Source organism: Tubulanus polymorphus, chromosome 9 (genome assembly GCF_964204645.1).
Source record: "Tubulanus polymorphus chromosome 9, tnTubPoly1.2, whole genome shotgun sequence".
NCBI classification, from domain to species: Eukaryota; Metazoa; Nemertea; class Palaeonemertea; order Tubulaniformes; family Tubulanidae; genus Tubulanus; species Tubulanus polymorphus.
The window spans coordinates 1,456,625-1,479,426 of record NC_134033.1 but is presented as its reverse complement, the minus strand read 5'-3'; the positions used below and the strand labels follow the sequence as shown (position 1 = coordinate 1,479,426).

The 22,802-nt window shown below is 39.8% G+C and overlaps 1 protein-coding gene across 2 annotated transcripts; it reads right to left on the bottom strand.

Moving 5' to 3' along the window:
- Positions 1–707: 707 nt before the first annotated feature.
- Positions 708–19,195, bottom strand: LOC141910949 (uncharacterized). 2 transcript variants are annotated; one of them, XM_074801843.1, is made up of 42 exons: positions 19,005–19,195; positions 18,379–18,556; positions 17,730–17,906; positions 17,514–17,636; positions 16,810–17,072; positions 16,279–16,423; positions 15,998–16,162; positions 15,866–15,913; positions 15,389–15,466; positions 15,153–15,239; positions 14,714–14,794; positions 14,542–14,628; positions 14,373–14,450; positions 14,073–14,201; positions 13,661–13,747; positions 12,950–13,030; positions 12,774–12,860; positions 12,607–12,684; positions 12,186–12,314; positions 12,016–12,102; positions 11,320–11,400; positions 11,140–11,226; positions 10,973–11,050; positions 10,391–10,519; positions 9,894–10,025; positions 9,251–9,586; positions 8,434–8,649; positions 8,085–8,132; positions 7,396–7,521; positions 7,104–7,271; positions 6,793–6,997; positions 6,516–6,712; positions 6,105–6,152; positions 5,814–5,933; positions 4,647–4,800; positions 3,537–3,700; positions 3,301–3,402; positions 2,615–2,746; positions 2,276–2,323; positions 1,955–2,080; positions 1,296–1,451; positions 708–920 (listed from the first exon to the last, which is right to left on the bottom strand). In XM_074801843.1, the coding sequence occupies exons 1-42, from the start codon at positions 19,185–19,187 to the stop codon at positions 754–756; spliced, it is 5,391 nt and encodes a 1,796-aa protein (XP_074657944.1). In that variant the 5' UTR covers positions 19,188–19,195; the 3' UTR covers positions 708–753. The 2 variants fall into 2 exon arrangements, with proteins under 2 accessions (XP_074657944.1, XP_074657945.1); XM_074801844.1 differs by lacking the exons at positions 12,774–12,860; positions 12,950–13,030; positions 13,661–13,747.
- Between the last annotated feature and the right edge of the window lie 3,607 nt (positions 19,196–22,802).

Below are 22,802 nucleotides of genomic sequence, written 5' to 3'. Positions count from 1 at the left end.
TTCCTCGAGAATTGAAGTTTGTTCCTTTAAAACTCCTTATATCTAGGAACGACCGATCCGTAGGGACCCTTACAGTTGGATCTAGTTCCGCTGAACCCAGTTCCACAGTTATTGGATCTAGCTCCACAGTTCCACCTGGATCCAATTCCACAGTTAAGTGTCGAGTTCTACGGACTCCAATTCGCCATTAGAACTCCTTAAAATCCATGAATGGCTGATCTGCGCGAACTTACATGTCAAAACCTCGACTTTCTTGGGTTCAAATTTGTTGGCTTGAAAGTTAAAACCTTAGGCTAAAAAAGTTATACCTTGTATCTCGGCTAAATGGCTGAGCCATCATGCAAACAGCATTAAAATATAGAATTAGCGTTTCTATAGCTGCCGGGGCTGATATTATTAGCTCAATCAAGATTTTTGAAAATGGATGTACAGGGTAGAGATAGCCGACCGGCCGGGTCAACTTGGCCAAAATGAGAAACAAGGTATCAATTTTTCTAGCCTCATCAGAAATGAGCTGATTTTTAACTTTAAGAGATCGAACTCTACAATCTCGGGTCTCGGTCTGAAAACCCGAAATATTGAGCGGAAAAATGAAATTAAAATCATGCGGGTTAGAAAAAACCGAAACCATGAAAATAAAACGTCGATTTATTCAATTGAATATTTTATTGTTATTATTCATCTTACTGGTAAGAATCCATCGAAGGGAATCGTATCGATTCTCGCGAGCAGACGGCGGCGGCGGCGGCCATTTTAACGACCGAGCGATGCGTAGAAGTTGTTGCTATAGTAGCACTCTAGACTGTGACTAATTCGGTCTCCCGAACGAGTTGCAGTACACGTACACGTTTGATCGCCGCGCGGGTTTGTGCTGCCGTTCGCGACGCAAACCGGCTTCGCGTTCGTGCCGGTGTTACATTCTAGAAAAGAGATTAGAAAAATGTTTTGACAGGGTGGCATCCTCCTTGTTGGGGGAGGGTGTCATCTTTCCTCCCTGCTAGGGGGGTTACAGGGTGGAATCCTGTTTGCCAGGGGAGGGTGATAGAATGGCATCCTCCCTCCCTACCGGGGGAGGGTGACAGGGTGGCATCCTCCCTCCCTGCCAGGGAAGGGTGACAGGGTGGCATCCTCCCTCCCTGCCGGGGAATGACATGTATACATAGTGTTTCCCGACTATTCCCAATTTGTTTACCTTGACTTGAATCCGATCAATTAACACCAAGCCAAATACGTAAAACATAAATGGAAACTGTTTGATTCTATAGCGCAATCTCAGAGCAAAATGAAACACTTACGGAATGATTCGAGGACGGCTTTTCTTTGACTGGCGTCGCACCTGTAGTTCACGCAGACGTCTGTCCACCTATCACCGTCTTTATAAACTTTCTGGGTGATTCCGGAAATGCAACGGAAACTCGAGGAACCACCGACTGAATTACTGTTTGAAGACGCTGAAATTATTACCATTTATTAGTTTTTATACAGGGTTGAAATAACGGTGCAAGTCTTCATTTGGATAATTCAACTGAAGTCATCTCTATTTGTACATATTTCTAATTCGATTTACTAAGTCATTTGGATAAGTCGTAAGATCTGGGGCGAGTTGCACAGTCATGACTTAAGTCCAAATGTGGTCTTTAGTCTTAAGACCGGTCTTAAGTTGTTAGATTGGCTATAGAACTAAGTTGAACCGATATAACCGATAGTTCTATATACAGCGGAACCTCAGGGCAACAGAAAATCTGTTCCTTATAAGGGGTCATTCATTTATTACGTACGCATTAGGGGGGGGGGGGTCAGTGCAATTGTGTACTGTAATGCTTAATGTATATGATAAAATGGCCGATTTTGCGTACAGAGGGGGAGGGGGGGTTGAAAAATTCAAATTTTATGCGTACGTAATAAATGAATGATCCCTAACCGATAGTTCAATTGAAGAATCAAAGAAACTTACAAGTACAAATCTTGAACGGATCCATGACGCCTGATTTACACGAACACGCGAAACCAATCGGTTTATCGGTACAAACTCTCTGCGACGAAACACCGCACGGTTTAAATTTTTGACATTCATTCAGTCCTAGAAAAATTAGAAACCGAATACGAGCCTTTCGTATATATATATACGTATAACAACGAAGAACGATAATTCTAAAGATTGAAATCAATCATGTTCACAATTCAATGTATTTGTAATGAGAAATCTATCAATTTAAACAAGTTTTATCGTTTTATCACGACTGGAAATAGTCACAACTAGTTACTAGTTACCTACCTTGACATTTATTTCCAACTCGAACCTGACCGTTAGGACATTGAGTGTCTGGAAATGTTACAAACATCACATTAAAAATAAACATCATTTACGATGAGATTAAGTCTTCTTATCGCGGACTAAAACCTGGACCCAACTCGATCGTGAGTTAAGATTTATTGTCAAGAGGAAAATGAACTTTTTCACCTCGAAGTCACCGGTAGTCCACTAGTGTGTTCCACAGTGGAACTAGGTCGAAAAACAAGGTTTTCACTTTATCGGCGAATACTGTCGAACCGGGTCCTGATTCTTGATGGAAATTTAAAGAATTCACGCAGAGAAAAACTAGAATTCACTTACTGATGATGATGTCGGAAATCCAGGTGGTTACCTCGGCGGCAGACGGATTAAAGAGATTGCGGTATGAAATGTGAGAGTAGAGCATTTCGGCGGCTTTGCTTTTATCGAAGGTGACTCCGAAAAATCGAATTCCTGGTGATAAAAAAACCGTAAAAATATTGAGTTGAAATCGAATAATATAGATATTAATCTGTAGCTTGTAGCCTGTAGCCTGCACACCCTCGGTCCACACTTCACATTGCAGTTGCTCATAACTTGGTTATAGATAACCGCGGTGGATAAAAACGACAGTAACTGTGAACTTTTAACTGTCAATATATCAACCATACACTGGACAAAATCTAACAAACTTTTGAGCAACTGCAGCCACAGGATTTCACCCCGAGACATTCCTAATTGAAAATACACCATAAACACCAGGGGCCAGTTGCTCAAAGGTTGGTAAAAGATAACCGTTGGATAAATATCATAGTAACAATGGACTTTTAATTGTCACCATGTCAACTATCCACTGGTTAACTGTAACCAACTTTTGAACAACTGGCCCCAGATGGACAACTTATCAGCACACTTTCAAAAACTGATCATCCAGGTCTACCCATTGTTGTGGTGTTTGAAAGGGTCCACGCTTACAGATCGATGACTATTTCATGGAGGCAGTTTCACAGATTTCGGCCGACACTTACCCCGGTTCAAAACGCCCATAGCGTCGTAAAGACCTTGCAATACTGAACCATCATTCGGGTACATTCCAGCTCCGACAACGACTACGATCTTCGGTCGATTTCCTTTATCAGAAACAAATTGAAGAAAAAAGTATAGAAATCTTTGAAAAATACAGAACCAATTTACAGAGTTGTATGCTATACATGTAGTTCGATTTTAGTTATAAAAAGACTATGAAACTGTTGTCATTATTTACCTGCTGGTAACAGCGTGTAAGCGCTACTGAGGATTTTAGCTAGGACTCCCTTCGATGGACCTCCGTTGTATTTCAGTTGACTTAGAGTGGATTCGACGTACGCGTTATCACCTTGTCGACCCCACAATTGAGCTAACGTCAGACTCTGACGATTACCACTCACTCTATAAACAAATTACGAAGATGGTTTTATGTTAGCTTCACATGTGTTCAGTGCTTCACCTGAGACATTTTTGATTGAAAATGAACTACAAACACCAGATATTAGACATTTTATCAGCACACTTTCAAAAACTGATCGTCCACACTTCACATGTGTTCAGTGCTTCACCTGAGACATTTTTGATTGAAAATGAACTACAAACACCAGATATTAGACATTTTATCAGCACACTTTCAAAAACTGATCGTCCACACTTCACATGTGTTCAATGCTTCACCTGAGACATTTTTGATTGAAAATGAACTACAAACACCAGATATTAGACATTTTATCAGCACACTTTCAAAAACTGATCGTCCACACTTCACATGTGTTCAATGCTTCACCTGAGACATTTTTGATTGAAAATGAACTACAAACACCAGATATTAGACATTTTATCAGCACACTTTCAAAAACTGATCTTCCACATCTCACATGTGTTCAGTACTTCACCCGAGACATTTCTAATTGAAAATGAACTACAAACACCAGACATTAGACATTTTATCAGCGCACTTTCAAAAACAGATCGTCCACACTTCACATGTGTTCAGTGCTTCACCTGAGACATTTCTAATTGAAAATGAACTACAAACACCAGATATTAGACATTTTATCAGCACACTTTCAAAAACTGATCGTCCACACTTCACATGTGTCCAGTGCTTCACCTGAGACATTTCTAATTGAAAATGAACTACAAACACCAGACATTAGACATTTTATCAGCGCACTTTCAAAAACAGATCGTCCACACTTCACACGTGTTCAGTGCTTCACATAAGACATTTTTAATTGAAAATGAACTACAAACACCAGATATTAGACATTTTATCAGCTCACTTTCATAAACTGATCGTCCACACTTCACATGTGTTCAGTGTCTTCTGTCTGATAAAACGTACCCGTAAATTGTAGAGATTAAAACTCGTGCCGCATTGTTACTGATCTTGATCTTCGATAGCGATTGACCGACGAAACTGACCGCTTTCTGGAATTGTTCTCTGGTAACCGCTGACGACGCGTCCAACATGAACGCTATATCCACCGGTTTATTTACTGCAACAAACAAATCGATTATTGATTTTCATTATTTATTTTCGCGACGAATAACTGAGTGTTGCGCCATCTGGCGTGTGCTGCCGGTACCTCATTCGGAGTAATTTTGAATAGTTACCGAATTAGAAACTGAGTGTATAGGTATTAGTTTATGTTCATAAAACCACTGCATTAATGGTTTACTGAGATCAACAGAAGAGTCTATTGTAATTAGGATATGAAAGTGATGCAGACGCTTCATCAAAATTTGAAATGATCTCCTTCAAAATTATACCCAGGAATGACCGATCTGCGGGGACCCTGTATATCCAGGAATCACTGATCTGTAGGGACCCTGTATATCCAGGAATCACTGATCTGTAGGGATCCTGTATATCCAGGAATCACTGATCTGTAGGACCCTGTATATCCAGGAATGACCGATCTGCGGGGACCCTGTATATCCTGGAATCACTGATCTGTAGGGACCCTGTATGTCCAGGAATGACCGATCTGCGGGGACCCTGTATATCCTGGAATCACTGATCTGTAGGGATCCTGTATATCCAGGAATGACCGATCTGTAGGGACCCTGTATATCCAGGAATGACCGATCTGTAGGGGCCCTGTATATTCAGGAATGACTGATCTGTAGGGACCCTGTATATCCAGTAATCAATGATCTGTAGGGATCCTGTATATCCAGGAATGACCGATCTGTAGGGACCCTGTATATCCAGGAATGACTGATCTGTAGGGACCCTGTATATCCAGGAATGACTGATCTGTAGGGACCCTGTATATCCAGGAATGACTGATCTGTAGGGACCCTGTATATCCAGGAATGACTGATCTGTAGGGACCGTCTATATCCAGGAATGACCGATCTGAAGGGCAGACCCTGTATATCCAGGAATGACCGATCTGTAGGGACCCTGTATATCCAGGAATCACTAATCTGCGGGGACCCTGTATATCCAGGAATCACTAATCGGCGGGGACGCTGTCATTTAACCGGGTTTATAGCAACTTACTGACACATCCGGATTCGGGAGAATAAATTTGTCCAGACGGACAGGAACAAGTAAATCCTGGAGCGCGATTGGTGCACTGAACTCCTGCTCCACAAGCTCCATATTGACATTCGTTTATATCTGAAATTTCAGAAAAATTAAATCTCAAATTATAAAAGATTGAACCTAAAGCTTCAATGGACTGGGACCTAATTCAACAGAAGTGTCGAGTAAAGATTTGAAAATAAACTTATTCTTATTGTGGATCTGAGGCAACAATCTCGGGGGTTGGTTCTCGAAAAATAAACTAACCTTGACAACGCCCATTGTTGAAGTATTGTCCACGGTTACAGTTGATAGCTGAAATCGGAAAAAAGAAAATTCATCATTGTAACGATGGTAACGAAAAATGTACGAAAGTTAGCATGTTACTTCAACCAGAACCGTGCAACTGTGGAACGCTACACAACTGTGGAACTGTATCCAGAACTGTGGAACACTACAGAATTTTGGAACTGGATCCAGGACTGTGGAACGTTACAGAACTGTGGAATTGGGTCTGGTAACTGTTGAACTGCGTCCAGTTGTTGCGGAACTGAGACAAGAACCGTGAAACTAGGTCCAGTTGTTATTGTTGAACTGGGTCCAGTTACTGTGGAAATGAGTCTAGTTACTGTGGAACTGGGTCAGTTATTGTTGAACTGGACACCGTTCTAAACTCACATCTAATCACCCAGATCATGATACCCCAGATCGTCGAGGCAGACGTATCTTCGTAGATGATGATTCTGTTTGGTTGTGGAAGCGGATCCTGTTGAACAGACGACGACGGACCACTGGCAGACGGACGAGGCATTATACTCGTTACGATAAACGTGATGGATTCGGTTTGCTTGAAGTTTTCGATGAGTCGCGTATTTCTGGAGAATGAGCAGATTCACTATAGAATTGACGACCCTACATTCAATTCAATTCAATTAAGATTTGTTACGATGCTTACATTTGATTCTGTTGTGAAGTAAAAACTTGTCCGGTCAAATAGAAAACCATTTTATGAGAATTCGAACGGAATTGCGGTTTGATGACGTCCTTCACGTGCTTGAGAACTTGAGCGATGGGGGTGGAGCTACTGCCACGTCTCGTGATTTGATTGACAGCTAGCGCCACCGAATCGTAATTCGTCGTCGTCATCAGGCTCGACAACGCTTGAAAAAACAACAGAAACGACCGTTAAAATTTGAATTTCGAAAAATAATTTTCTTCAGTTACCGAGAAATTGCGACAATCCGAAAATCTGCGAATTTGACGTACTCGCAACAGAAGCGTCGGCGAATGTAACTATAGCAACACGAGCGAAACTCGGATTTATGTACAATTTCTTGATCATCGTAACAATGGATTCTCTCGCCTTGGTGATCGCTGCCGGGGACGACATGGGTGAAACGTCGACGAGGAAAACAACATCGATCGGTTGCTTAGCTACAATCAAAAGAAAAACAGACAATCAACGTAAGATTCTTTTTACACAATCGATTATTCCCAAGTTTCCAATGAAGTGGTCACACCCTGCCAAGGTACGTTGAATGTACAAAAGGTGGCGTACCTTGACATCCGACGTGAGAATCGTAGATTTGATCGGCTGCGCATTGACAGACGTATGAACCGACTGTATTCTTGCACGTCCCTGCCTGTAAACAAACACTGGGACGACGATCACATTCATTTATATCTGTAACAAATAAACACATGGTCGTATAGTGTAATACGTAATCAATGATATCATGAAGGGATCGGTGTGGAATTATTTAGTTCAATCATTAAATCAAAATTAGTCTTAATACTTGATTATAGAACCAAAATGAGCTTAGACTGGTCTTAAGTTGTTAGATTGGTTATAGAACTAAAATGAGTTTAGACTGGTCTTAAGTTGTTAGATTGGCTATAGAACCAAAATGAGTTTAGACTGGTCTTAAGTTGTTAGATTGGTTATAGAACTAAAATGAGTTTAGACTGGTCTTAAGTTGTTAGATTGGCTATAGAACCAAAATGAGCTTAGACTGGTCTTAAGTTGTTAGATCGATTATAGAACCAAAATGAGCTTCAACTGGTCTTAAGTTGTTAGATTGGCTATAGAAGCAAAATGAACTTAGACTAGTCTGAAGTTCAGATTGGTTATAGAACCAAAATGAGCTTAGACTGGTATGAACATATAAGATTAGTAAGCTTCTGGTAACACAACCAAAGTAAGTTTATTCTGCTAGTCCTAAAACATCTACTAAAACAGATACTAACCTTGGCATTTGTTATTAACCGATTTAAATCCTGGTCCGCATTGAATCACTGAAAATAATAAGAAATCGTTCGAATCTAGTTGGGTCGAATTTGATCCTGATTTCAAATGTTTGTAAACTTCTTTGGACTGGATCTAAAATTTTGAGCCACAGACTGTTGAATTGTGGCTCAAGATTTTAGATCCAGTTCAAACAGTTTTTTCAGTTAAGATTTGAATCTTAGGGTGAAATATTTGCGGTGTAGGACCGAGAACTTTACTGGACAATATTCGCCCGAGGGCCGAATTTCGCAAGTTTTTTTTTCTTTTCGAATTTTTGAAAAAATCGAGCGCATATAATTTAAAACCGACCTTTGACGACGTTGACGACGACATTGTTGACGATCTCGTTGACATTGATCGTTCCAAGGTCGGTCGGAGCCAGTGCCGGGTAGTTGATGATGTCGATCATGTCCTGGTCGATGTTCGTCGTATCCGTGGTAACGACGTTTATCGGTATGTTCTGTTGCGTCAAAATGTTGATCTGGACGATGATTTCGTCGCGAAGTTTCGGATTCAACTGTCCGTCTGCCGAGAGGAAAGAAAGAAAGTGACGAAAACATCGATAAAAACATTTAATTGAAAATCTATAGAAATTGAAAATTCTTTACAAAATTAATGGAAATTTAAAGAAATTAAAAAATTTAGATGACACAATTTCATGGAAATCATACAGAAAATTTTCAAAAATTAAAAAAATTCAATGACAAAATTTCATGGAAAATCGAATAGAAAATTTTTAAAAATTAAAAAAATTCAGTGACAAAATTTCATGGAAAATCAAATAGAAAATTTTTGAAAATTTAAAAAATTCAGTGACAAAATTTGATGGAAAATCGAATAGAAAATTTTAAAAAATCTAAATGACAAAAATTTCCACAACTCACATTCAATATGGAAGTGTTACTGGTTTAAACAGATCAAACGATTTAAAGTTAGACTCAACAGAATTGAAACCGGTTTATTTCTAACAACCGCAACTCAGTCAAAATTCAAACTCTGAAATGTGGATCTGGCTCTCCTTTATATATTACGGTTTTCAAATATTTCATTTCATTTTTTTTCCAGGCAAAAATTTCACATTTCGTTTTTCGAAAGTAAATTCCGATTACGGAATATTAATAATCACCTGTAATGAGGAAGACAGCTCGCGGTATTTGCGGTCGCGCTCCGTTTCCTGCTGTGAACGTATCGGTTTTCAGATATTTCAAAGCTTCGTAGACGTTTGATTGACCGGTCCGGGGTGCGACGCCGTTCGCGAACGTCGTCACCGTTTTAGGGGCGATTCCCGATTTCAGCGGTAACCCTGGCAACACGACGGATGAAAACGGCACGATCGCGACGTGGGCGGAGTCCGGATGCACGTAAACAGACGTCACGATATTCTCGACGAATTTCTTGGCTTTGACGACGTTTGGAGCAGACGTGACGTCGACGACGATCGCTATGTCGATTTTCTTTGTAGCTGAATTCATAAATTAACATAAACTGTTCTAACTTATCATAAATTAACATTTGTTAACATAGATTATCATCATGAACGAATAATGATCAACTGTGGAACTGGGTCCGGAGTCAAATCAAACCCACACAACTGTGGAACTGTCAAATTAAACCCAAAAACCACACAACTGTGGAACTGGATCCAGAATGAAATTAAATTCACATAACTGTGGAACTGGGTTCAGAGTCAAATTAAACCCACACAACTGTGGAACTGGATTCAGAATCAAATTAAATCCACACAAATGTGGAACTGAGTCGCCACTTACCGAGACATCCTATCTGGGCGTCATATTTAAACGAAGTTGGACATTTACACGTGTGTGATCCGGGCGTGTTGTGACATGTTGATGTAGGCATTCCTTTACACGGCACCTTCAGAGTTTTACATTCATCCACATCTTACGAAAACAAACAGAAACAACTTCAATTCATCAATGAAAAAAAAAGAACTTGTGTCGTCATCACCAGCAAGAACAACAAGACACCAAAAATTCAAATTCCCTGATTAAATTATAAGATATCCTCAGTGAGGGCTGTTTCTTATCAAGAGGTTCCTTGTGTCACTCATCACCAGCAAGAACAACAATTAAGACACCAAAATTCAGATTAGTTAGTTAGTCCATCAGTGCTGGAGGCCCGCTTGTCATAGATAACAACATCAGAAAATCTGAGGTATTGTGTTTGCCGACCAATGTGGCGTCTGTCATGGTGAAAATGCACATAGCTGCAAAACCCCTGTACAAACTACTGGTGTAAAACTCACCGACGCATCCTGTATTTTCATCGTAATTGAAACCAGGGTTACAATTACATGTACGCTCAGCAGATCGAGGTTTGTTTACACATTTCGCCATCGAGCCTTTACACGGTTTAACATCGCATCCTTTGATAGCTGGTGACAAAAATAAGAATGAGATTAAACGTCTGGACCTGTTTCTGCAGGCGTTCGTTAAGTTTTTATCTTTTAAAACATAGTTTCGACTATGGAAAACCCCAGGACCTGGTTTTATAGACTGGTATTAACTTTAACCCAGGGGCCGGTTGCATAGTCATGGCTTAGACTTAAGACCAGTCTAAGACCAACTTAATTCTATAGCTAATCTAACAACTTAAGACCAATCTTACATTTAAGACCACTTTTGGACTTAAGTCACGACTGTGCAACTGGCCCCAGGGGCTTACTCAATTGAAATAAAACAGGCCCCAGTTTTATAACAACATGTGGGGGATGGGAAGGGGTTAAAAAAAAAAAAATTAGCCAAATTTCCCACTGTACTTAATATTCAAAATTGAAAATCAGCCCAAAAATTTCAAGATTAAAATCACCATTTCAAGCGAAACTTACCGACACAACTGTAGCCAGGATTTTTGTTGACACAAGTTTCATAAGATTTGCATGGATTCTTCTTACATTCGTCGATATCTTCAAAACAAATAGACAAATTCAAATTCGAAATATCTCGATTTCTTAGAGATCTATTTCGCATTAAAGGTCAACGACGCGCCACTTACCGACGCATTTGAAACCGGGAGATTCGTTGATGCAAGTCGCCACTTTCAGATTACAATTATGTCGGTTCTCGGTGCATTCGTCAATATCTGTAAAATTTGAATCCGCGAAAGTCGAAAGAATTTTTCGATATTCAAAAAAAAAAAAAAAATTCTAACTTATCGTAGATTTTGACGACTTACCGACGCAATTGTGACCGTGGACTTTATTGACGCATTTTTGGTATTTAGCGTTGCACGGGTTGGCGCTGCATTCATTGATGTCTAGAGAAGATTTAGTAGAACATGCAACTTTATATCGTTTTTATTGAAACCCTTTCAGTGGGTTTACACCGCAGTGCCCGGCAGTGGCGGATCCAGGGCCCTATCTCGAGGGGGTTCTGAATTGTTTAAGGGCACTCGCTATTATGGGGGAGGGCACTTAATATGTCAAATCACGGCAAAAAGGGCACTTAAACAAACATGTGGTTTTCAGGGGCACTTACTACGCCAAACAAGGCACTTTTACGTCGAATACATGGATTTAGGGGCATCTCCAAGGGGCACAGACCTGAACCCCTGCGCGGCGTACAAATCTGTGATAGATTTTGCTATTACACTGCATCAGGGAGTTATGATGTTATTAGTAAATCATCTCCGGCAAAATCAGGAATCGATTAGACACAGCATTGAAAGGGTTAACTCACTTAGTCATAAGACTGAAACCAATTATATACAAATCTATAAGATCAAAAATAAAATTTGTTCATTATGAGACACGACAGTTCATTTTTCATTCTTATGAATTTATGAATAGCTGTTTTTGATGTCATCTACAACTTTCAACCGAGCTCTATCCACGTGTGGAACAGGGCCATGATAATCACTAAGTCTACTTACCGACACAAGTATAGCCTCCAGGTTTGTTGACACACTTTTCATAAACGCCATGACAAGGACTCGGTTTACGGGCGCATTCATTGATATCTGTAGAACAGAAATTACATTGATATTATGAGATTTCTAAAATGTCTGAGAGAGATAAATGAGACATTAGAAACAAAACTCACCGACGCATCCTGTATTTTCATCGTAATTGAAACCAGGGTTACAATTACATGTACGCTCAGCAGATCGAGGTTTGTTTACACATTTCACCATCGAGCCTTTACACGGTTTAACATCGCATCCTTTGATAGCTGGTTAGAAATAAGAACGAGATTAAACGTCAGGACCTGTTTCTGCAGGCGTTCGTTAAGTTTTCACAGTTAAAACAAGTTCAATATCCTTATTTGTATGGCCGGGAGTTGTTCACATGCTAGAGATATATTCAATTTTCATGAAACGCAATAGAATCTGATTCGAATCTTGAGTGAAATTTGGGAGTAGGAGGCTAAAAATAAGCCAAATTTCCCAATGTATCTAATATTCAAAATTGAAAATCAGCCCAAAAATTTCAAGATTAAAATCACCATTTCAAGCGAAACTTACCGACACAACTGTAGCCGGGATTTTTGTTGACACAAGTTTCATAAGATTTACATGGATTCTTCTTACATTCGTCGATATCTTCAAAACAAATAGAAAAATTCAAATTCGAAATATCTCGATTTCTTAGAGATCTATTTCGCATTAAAGGTCAACGACGCGCCACTTACCGACGCATTTGAAACCGGGAGATTCGTTGACGCAAGTCGCGACCTTCAGATTACAATTATGCCGCTTCTCGGTGCATTCGTCAATATCTGTAAAATTTGAATCCGCAAAATTCGAAAGAATTTTTCGATATTCAAAAAAAAAAAATTCGAACTAATCGTAGATTTCTACGACTTACCGACGCAACTGTAACCGTGGACTTTATTGACGCATTTTTGGTATTTTGCGTTGCACGGGTTGGTTTTGCATTCATTGATGTCTAGAGAAGATTTAGTAGAACATGCAACTTTATATCGTTATCATTGAAACCCTTTCAGTGGGTTTACACCGCAGTGCCCAGCAGGGGCGGATCCAGGGCCCTATCTCGAGGAGGTTCCGAATTGTATAAGGGCTCCCACTATTATGGGGGATGGCACTTTATATGTCAAATCACGGCAAAAAGGGTGCTTAAACAAACTTGTGGTTTTCAGGGGCACTTACTGCGCCAAACAAGGCACTTTTACGTCAAATACATGGATTTAGGGGCATCTCCAAGGGGCACAGACCTGAACCCCTGTGCGGCGTACAAATCTGTGAGACTTAGCTAGTATACCGCATCAGGGAGTTATGATGTTATTAGTAAATCATCTCCGGCACAATCAGGAATCGATTAGACACAGCATTGAAAGGGTTAACTCACTTAGTCATAAGACTGAAACCAATTATATACAAATCTATAAGATCAGAAGTAAAATTCATTCATTTAAAGACGCGACAGTTCATTTTTCAATCTTATGAATTTATGAATAGTTGGTTTTGATATTGTCATCTACAACTGGTTCTTAACTTTCAACTAAGCTCATATCCACGTGTGGAACAGGGACGTGATAATTTATAAGTCTGTACTTACCGACACAAGTATAGCCTCCAGGTTTGTTGACACACTTTTCATAAACGCTATGACAAGGACTCACTTTACGGGCGCATTCATTGATATCTGTAGAACAGAAATTACATTGATATTATGAGATTTCTAAAATGTCTTTGACAAAAAAATATGGCCACCCTGAAAATAAGATATCCTCAGTGAGGAGCTGTTTCTTATCAAGAGGTTCCTTGTGTCACTCGTCACCAGCAAGAACAACAATTAAGACACCAAAATTCAGATTAGTTAGTAAGTCCATCAGTGCTGGAGGCCCGCTTGCCATAGATAACAACATAAGAAAATCTGAGGTAGTGTTTGCCGACCAATGTGGCGTCTGTCATGGTGAAAATGCGCATAGCTGCAAAACCGCTGTACAAACTACTGGTGTAAAACTCACCGACGCATCCTGTATTTTCATCGTAATTGAAACCAGGGTTACAATTACATGTACGCTCAGCAGATCGAGGTTTGTTTACACATTTCGCCATCGAGCCTTTACACGGTTTAACATCGCATCCTTTGATAGCTGGTGACAAAAATAAGAATGAGATTAAACGTCTGGACCTGTTTCTGCAGGCGTTCGTTAAATCATGTTGGAGGAAGAGGTTAAAAAAAATTTGCCAAATTTCCTAATATTCAAAATTGAAAATCAGTCAAAAACTTCAAGGTTAAAATCACCATTGCAAGTTAAACTTACCGACACAACTGTAGCCGGGATTTTTGTTGACACAAGTTTCATAAGATTGGCAAGGATTCTCCTTACATTCGTTGATATCTTCAAAACGAATAGAAAAAATTCAAACTCGAAATATCTTGATTTCTTAGAGATTAATTTCGCAATAAAGGTACGACGACACGCCACTTACCGACGCATTCGAAACTGGGAGATTTGTTGACGCAAGTCGCGACCTTCAGATTACAATTATGTCGCTTCTCGGTGCATTCGTCAATATCTGGAATTTGAATCCGCAAAATTCGAAAGAACTTTTGAAAATATTCAAAAAAAATTCTAACTTATCGTAGATTTTGACGACTTACCGACGCAATTGTGACCGTGGACTTTATTGACGCATTTTTGGTATTTTGCGTTGCACGGGTTGGCGTTGCATTCATTGATGTCTAGAGAAGATTTAGTAGAATAATACTACGACTTTTTGAAGAGAAATTGAGAAGTTGTCTCAACTTTTCGATTTCTCAACTTCTGACCCGGTTAGAAAAATAAACAAAGTTGTGTCAAAAATGTTTGCTCACACGCACAGCATAATTCACACAACTCCAGCTGGGCGTAGATTCAGCAGTGCATTTAACCGGAGAAGGATAAACAAGAAATCATAATTTAAGCAGAAATCAAAAGATAATTGTGATAAGATAAAACGACTTCGGTTATCCAGCATCCATGGATATGATGCCCGACTTTCAACTAAGCTCATATCCACGTGTGGAACTGGGAAGTGATAATTCATAAGTCTGTACTTACCGACACAAGTATAGCCTCCAGGTTTGTTGACACACTTTTCATAAACGCTTTGACAAGGACTCGGTTTACGGGCGCATTCATTGATATCTGTAGAACAGAAATTACATATAAATTACGAATAAAATGGCTGCCTGAATGTCTGAATTTTATGAAAATATGCACATTTCTTTCATATATAATGTGTTCATTCCGAAACAGGCAATTTTAGAAATTCAAAACTTAGAATTCGAACGTACCGTCGCAGGAGTAACCGCCATTTTTGTTGACACATTTTTGGAACCGGTTGCACGGATTACGACTGCACTCGTTGATATCTACATAAGAGTAAAACGGCGTTTAGGATTCTATGATGTCATAGGGGGATTTACGGAGGCTGTGCTATCTGTGATTTTAGATCAGGGTCTATAGATTGAAATTACGAACAAGTTAGATGATGTCATAGGGGGATTTATACGGAGGCTGTGCCTTGGATTTTTAGAAAAGAAAACAGAAATCGATCGCCATTTCTAAGAAATTTGACGATGTCATAAGGAGATCAATGAAGGCAGCCATCTTTAATGCACAGGTTTATGATATCATCAATAAGCAATTGACGATGTCATAGGGGGATTTATGAACGGTGTCATATATTCTATTAACCAATAGTTCGGTTTACTAGGAAATTTGATGACATCATAGGGGGATTTACAGAGGCAAGATCACAAAATATTTACCGACACATTTTCCGTTGACGGCCTGATAACCTTTTTGACAATTCAAAGCTAGAAAAAAAGAAATAATCATTACGATTTCCTAACATTTTGTGACAAGTCAAATTCGATTTTTCGAGCCGACAAAAAACGTACTTTGAACGACATCGGTGACAATGGTGGTAACCGTGGTGATAATGGAAGTCGTAGTAACCGGTTTAGTAGTTACGTCATTCGAACGCATCGGCCACGAGATTTCATCGAACATCGGACGGTTGCCGGACGATATCGGACCGGTCGTGATTATTGGTATCACCGCACCTGAATGATATTCAAACCACAATTCATTTATTACTGTTCACAGTCCCGAGCTGAGATCTGAACCCCCCACTCCCTCCCTCCCCCTCCCTTCGTCCTCTCAATTCAACATAATTTACCGGTTGTTTCCTTGATGTTGTTAACTACAGTTTTGACAGTCGTTCCCTGGTTCGGTACGGAGGAACCGCCAGATAGAATCAGCACCAGTGTTTTCGCTGCCGGCCGGAAACCATTCGTACTTTTCAATATCGAATTTTGCAACGTCTAAAATAACAGGTTAAGTTAAGACTAAGTCTTTTTTGAACTGAATTCAGAGCTGTGGAACTGGAACTGTGGAACTGAGCCCAGAACCACAGAAATAGATCCAGAACTGTACAACTGGGCCCAGAAAAGTGGAACTGGGTCCAGAACTGTGGAACTGGGTCCAGAACTATGGAACTGGGTCCAGAACTGTGGAACTGGGCCCAGAACTGTGGAACTGGGTCCTGAACTGTGGAACTGCGCCCAGAACCACAGAAATAGATCCAGAATTGTGGAAGTGGAACCTGTATCGTAAAACTAGATATTCTGCAAGGTTTAAGTTAAGACTGATCCGTAAAACCCCAGTTCAAGATCCACACTTGAAACTCTTTTTTTTCCTTATGAAATACCTGAAGTAGTGAGAGTAGATTTGGAGTTCCGGTTCGTCGCGAGATCTGCTGAATCTTCGTCAGCGTCGAATCGAGATTCGTCGTTTGTTTGAGCGTCTGCTGAATTCGAACGGACGACGAGAAATCGACGATGGCGACGCGAATGACGTTCGGATCGACGAACTGACGCTCGACGAATCCAATCGCGTATTGTTTCAGTTTGTTCAGTTTGTCCGTCGGCACGCTGCTATCGATCGCTATGACGACGTCCGTCTGCTTCTTATCTGATTAACAGACGATGACGTTAATTAGAAATTTGAAAATGAATCACGATTTTGATTTAGAGTTGAGTGGACTCAGTTGTGGAAGAGATCATTGATCAACTCACAACTGTGGATCAGGACCCAGTTCCACAGTTGTGAGTTTACTGTAACCCACAACTGTGGATCTGGACCCAGTTCCACAGTTGTGAGTTAAAACTTGACTCAGAGTTGTAACTCATTGAAAATGAAATGATTTCAACTCAAGAGTTAACTCTAAACTCACGACTGTGGACCTGGATCCTGATGTTTATATCGAAGCGTGGAAGTTAGTTTTTGTCCATAAGTTTTAAGTCTGAAGGCAAGTTTCGAGATCTTTGAAAATCTTGGCTCCCGAGTCGAAGCTCTCTGAGCTTCTCATTGAACTATGGCCTCTGAATTGAGAAGAGCGGAGTTATTACTTACTGACACATCCAGCACCGGCGACAAACTGCAAACTGGGCGCACAGCTACACGTGAACGAACCGGCTGTATTCGCGCACGTTCCTCCGAGGCAGGGTTTCACGGGACTCGCGCACTCGTTAATATCTGTTACGAATTAAAAACATCCGAACGTAATTTAAAACGATATTGAATTTGAACGACACTGACTTAAAAAAAGTTGAGAGAATATGCACCGACCTTCGCAACGGTTTCGTTGCGCGACGTACACGTAACCGCGGTTACAAGACATCGTCTTCGATATATACGTAATCGTCGTGGTTACGATTGTTGTAATTTGCGTGACGGTCGTCGATGTGGTTACCGTGGTGATCGGGGTCGGATACGCAATGTCATTCAGTACAGACATCTGAACTCCTAGAAAATAAACAGTGAAACAACTCGTTTTTCAGGTCTAAATATTCAGATTTATTCATAATGGAATTCAGGCTAATGGGACGAGAACTGTGGAACTGGTCCAGAACTGTAGAAATGGGTTCAGTAACTATGGTACTGAGTCCAGAACTGTGGAACTGAGTCCAGAACTGTGGAACTGAGTCCAGAACTGTGGAACTGAGTTCCAGAACTGTGGAACTGAGTCCAGAACTGTGGAACTGAGTTCCAGAACTGTGGAACTGAGTCCAGAACTGTGGAACTGAGTCCAGAACTGTGGAACTGAGTCCAGAACTGTGGAACTGAGTTCCAGAACTGTGGAACTGAGTCCAGAACTGTGGAACTGAGTTCCAGAACTGTCGGACTTGGAAGTAGAACTATGGGATCTTAGAATCTAAAATCTATGAATTTCTGTAGATTGAACCGGTGATCTCCTGATGGGGGATGATATACTAACCGCTGGCTCCAGGCACGTAGAATACTGGCATATAGATGTTCATACTGTGCAGAATATTAATGTATTGATTTAAAATGACGACGTTCTGTAAATTAGTGACTCCAGACGTTAACAGGAACAGATTATTCTTCGCGTCAGTTCGCACGTATTGTGTATTTTGGAAAATACGCGTTGTAACCTAAATAGAAATTAAAATAATCAAAACAATTAAAAACTTTCTGAATGATTCAGTAAAATTATGATAAGTTTTTACGGTGACAACCTTCTCATTCTCCAGTGACTTCAATGATTCAGTAAAATTATAATTATTTTATTAGTTACTAATGACAACCTTCTCATTCTCAGTGACTTCAATGATTCAGTAAAATTATGATTAGTTGCTAATGATGACTTTCTCATTCTCAATGACTTCAATGATTCAGTAAAATATTAATGCAACAATTCAGAAAAATTGTGATTAGTTACTAATGACAACCTTCTCATTCTCCAGTGACTTCAATGATTCAGTAAAATTATGATTAGTTGCTAATGACGACTTTCTCATTCTCAATGACTTCAATGATTCAGTAAAAAATTAATGCAACAATTCAGAAAAATCATGATTAGTTACACGAACGAAGACTTACGTATTGCAGAACGAGTCCGAGGTCGGGAGTTCCGGTTACAGGTCGTAGATTGTTCAGATACGCGATGCTCGATTGCCCGGTGATGGAGATCGCCTTCAGGTAATTGTTGCCGCCGAACGTAACGACGTAGATACGAACGTAGTTCGCGTGGATGTAGAATCTGTCGATCATTCCGAAAATCATCGTTCTAAATTTCACTAAAGCGACTGGGTTCGAAAGGTCCAACATGAAAACCATGTCCAGTTTCGTCGCGACTGAAATCAGTAAATCATTCGTCAAAATTTCGGTTGAAATTGGTTTGAAGTTAACAACAAATGAAAACCCACAGTTATATCTGTAAAAACAGTTGATTCTCCTAACAGCTTTAACTAAGCCCCATCATCAGAGGAACAAAATTTTTGTTGGAGAATATTACTTCATGCCTTGCCAAACACTAATTATTTACTCACTCACCAATTTACTCAATTAACCTGTCCTCCTCTGTATTTATATCCCTGTTTTTAGTCTATTTCTCACACCTGACGATGATCTCTAGGGTGAGATCGAAACGTCGTGTCTTTTAAATATTTTAGATTAAATAAATAAATTCTGGTTTTTAAATTCTTTTAATCTGTAAATAGTGGGATTTTATCTTAAAATTTTTGTTCCTCTGATGATGAGGCTAAGTTAAAGAATCGACTGTTTTTACAGATATAACTGTGGGTTTTCATTTGCTAACTCTTCACTGAGATAGATATCAGTTAATTGCAGTCTTGGTTTGAAGTTATTTTCCTGCACTGAGTCTGAGTCTAACACAGGGTGGCGCCACTTTCCGCCCGTTTTCCCTGTCCATGTTATTACACAAAATTCCGTGAGTAAATCAGAAATTTCTAAGTTACGATTCAAATCACGTATTGATAAAGAAACATGTCGTCAATAACATTCTTCAAATTCCCTAATCAAGGTTTTCCAGGTTATATTTTTGCAAAACTTTGTCAAATTCCCCGAGTTTTCTCTGAATTTCCATGTGTTCGCATAAAATGAATCGGAAATTTCTAGGTTAAAAATGTTTAGAATTCATTCATTTTTCTCAGAATCATAAAGAAACACGACGCGGTTAATAGCGTTATCCAAACTCCGCGAGTTTCCCAGGTTTTTGGTTAAATGTAAAATTTCCACCGAAGTTTTCCATGATTTTCATCTAGACTTTTCTGATTCCGCGAGTTTCCCAGGTTTTTGGTTAAATGTAAAATTTCCACCGAAGTTTTCCATGATTTTCATCTAGACTTTTCTGATTCCGCGAGTTTCCCAGGTTTTTGGTTAAATGTAAAATTTCCACCGAAGTTTTCCATGATTTTCATCTAGACTTTTCTGATTCCGCAAGTTTCCCAGGTTTTCGGTTAAATGTAAAATTTCCACCGAAGTTTTCCATGATTTTCATCTAGACTTTTCTGATTCCGCGAGTTTCCCAATTTTTTTGGTTAAATGTAAAATTTCCACCGAAGTTTTCCATGATTTTTATCTAGACTTTTCTGATTCCGCGAGTTTTGCAGGTTTTTCAGGTCAGGTGGCCGAGCAGTTCATTCTATTACTATTAAAAAATCATAAAATATCGATAAACGCGACTGACCTTTACAACCTTGATCCGGTACCAGACTCATACCGGTCGGACACGAGCACGCGAAACCACCGGCGCGATTACTGCACGAAGCGCCATCTGGACAGACCTTCGGGTTTGAACATTCGTTGTAATCTAACCACCGACGAAAAAAAAATATACGGAATTATTGGTCGCTAGAAAACCGTTAAATCCCCCTATGACATCATCATCAAATTGCGAAGCGACTAGACATTCCAGGAACGAATCTCGGGATCTGATGACATCACCGTTTTACGCGTTCCGTTTTAGAAGATATTTTGTAGCGAAAATCGTGCTGTAACGTACCTTGACACTTGCGCGCGGTCGGCGAGTAATAGTAACCTCGACGGCAGACGGCGTCTGCAACGATTCAAACAGAATACATCAAAATACATGAAATACATCAAAATACAAGAAAAACAAGAGATTTTTTGCGATTTTCTTCCACATGATTCGATTACACAACTCAAAACACTTACTGACGCTGGTAATGATTGTCTGCGTAGTCGTCGTAACTTGAACGCTCGGTCCGACAATCGTCAGCGGTCCCATGAAATTGTCATTCTTCTGACTGGTCGTGTGCAACGTATGGAAAATCACTCCGAGCGTCTGCAACTCTTGTAACAGGGTATAACCGGAGCTGGTATAGGCCGGCTCGGAGAAACCTGCGGATCGGTAGATATTAACGATTAAGAGACAAAACTCTAAAGGCTTTCAGTACATTTCCACCGTAGTGCCATGTATAAATCAGTAGACTCCATTAGTACACCGCACCATGGTGTATTGACGTAGATTTAGAGACAAAACTCTAAAGGCTTTCAGTACGTTTCCACCGTAGTGAGACGTATAAATCAGTAGACTCAATTAGTACACCGCACCATGGTGTATTGATGTATTTAGTAATTAGTTTTGATTTCAATTGAATGATGGCAGCATCTGTCAAATGTAGTGACATTTTAGTAACAAACAATACACCGCACCGTGGGGTAGATACACTCGAGCAGTGTGTCTACTATTCAACACACTGGGGTGGAATTTTTTTTCTAATTTTCAAATAATCTCCAGCACTTTCGGGTATCAATCAGTCAGCAGTGAAAGAGTTTTGGGATCTTGAAATTGAATAATATGGTAAACTGTAGTAGAGCTAAGAACGGTTGCAGTCTATACCTGATGTTAGTATGAAGAGAACCGTTGGAACCCCTGAGCGACTGAATCTTTGGAAGTAATGCTGTTTCCACAAGGTCAGTAAACCGTAGAAGTTTGGTTCGGTGTTCGGTTTGATACTCAGTGATTGGATATTAGCTACAAATACAAAACAATTCATAATCAATTAATCGAACGGTTGATTGAATTAAGCTTTGGGTTTATCAGGTAAGTCAAAATTAAGGGGTTTTTACAGACTAGTTATAACTCATATCAGGGTGGCGCCACTTTCCGCACATTTACCCTGATTTTTCCGAGTGATTACACAAAATTCTCTGAGAGCGAATCAGAGAAATTTCTAGGTTTTAAATGTTACAATTCATTCATACTTCATTGAAAATAATCACGTATCAATAAAGAAACAAATCAGAATTACTTGAGATTTCCAATTTCTTTTTGCAAAATTTGTCAAATTTCATGATTTGTGCAGGTCAGTGGCGCCACCCAGCCTGGTCTCGGTTTTCGAGACAAGGCTGGCATCTAGTTTTAACTTAAACCACCCAACTGTGGAACTGAGTTCACAGTCAACAGTAGAACTAAGTTCAGAACCAACTGCGTTCAAATGAATTACAAGTATCGTTTGTTAATTTCTATACTCACCGTTGATAGCGTCGTACGGCCTCGCGTGAGTGGACGACGCCGAGTGAACCGTCAACACATTGTTGTAAGAGAATAAATTGATCGTCACGGCGACGTTCGAACTGATGTAATACGATTGGATGATCCTCGTCAAGAATATTTTGATGTTGGCTAGTCCGGCAGCGGTTGTACGCGACGACGTGTCGACCAGGAAATGGAAAGTCAGCTTCTTGTTGACTGTTGAAAATAGAAATCGTTTCAATTGGAATTAAAACTGGGGGGAAAAATTCACAAATTTTACGGTAAAAATCAGTTTTTTTTAAGATTCTTGAGTTGGTTCCATCACATTTGTAAGATTTAACTCAGAATGTGTTCATTTACAAACTACAACTCACTGT

Coding starts and splice junctions, on each gene's coding strand:
- LOC141910949 (XM_074801843.1), bottom strand. CDS start 19,187: ATGATTTTCGGAATGATCGACAGATTCTACATCCACGCGAACTACGTT. Junction 10,026..10,390: donor TGAAAATACAGGATGCGTCG/GTGAGTTTTACA, acceptor TGTTTTCGTAAG/ATGTGGATGAATGTAAAACT. Junction 921..1,295: donor AGCCGTCCTCGAATCATTCC/GTAAGTGTTTCA, acceptor TCTCTTTTCTAG/AATGTAACACCGGCACGAAC.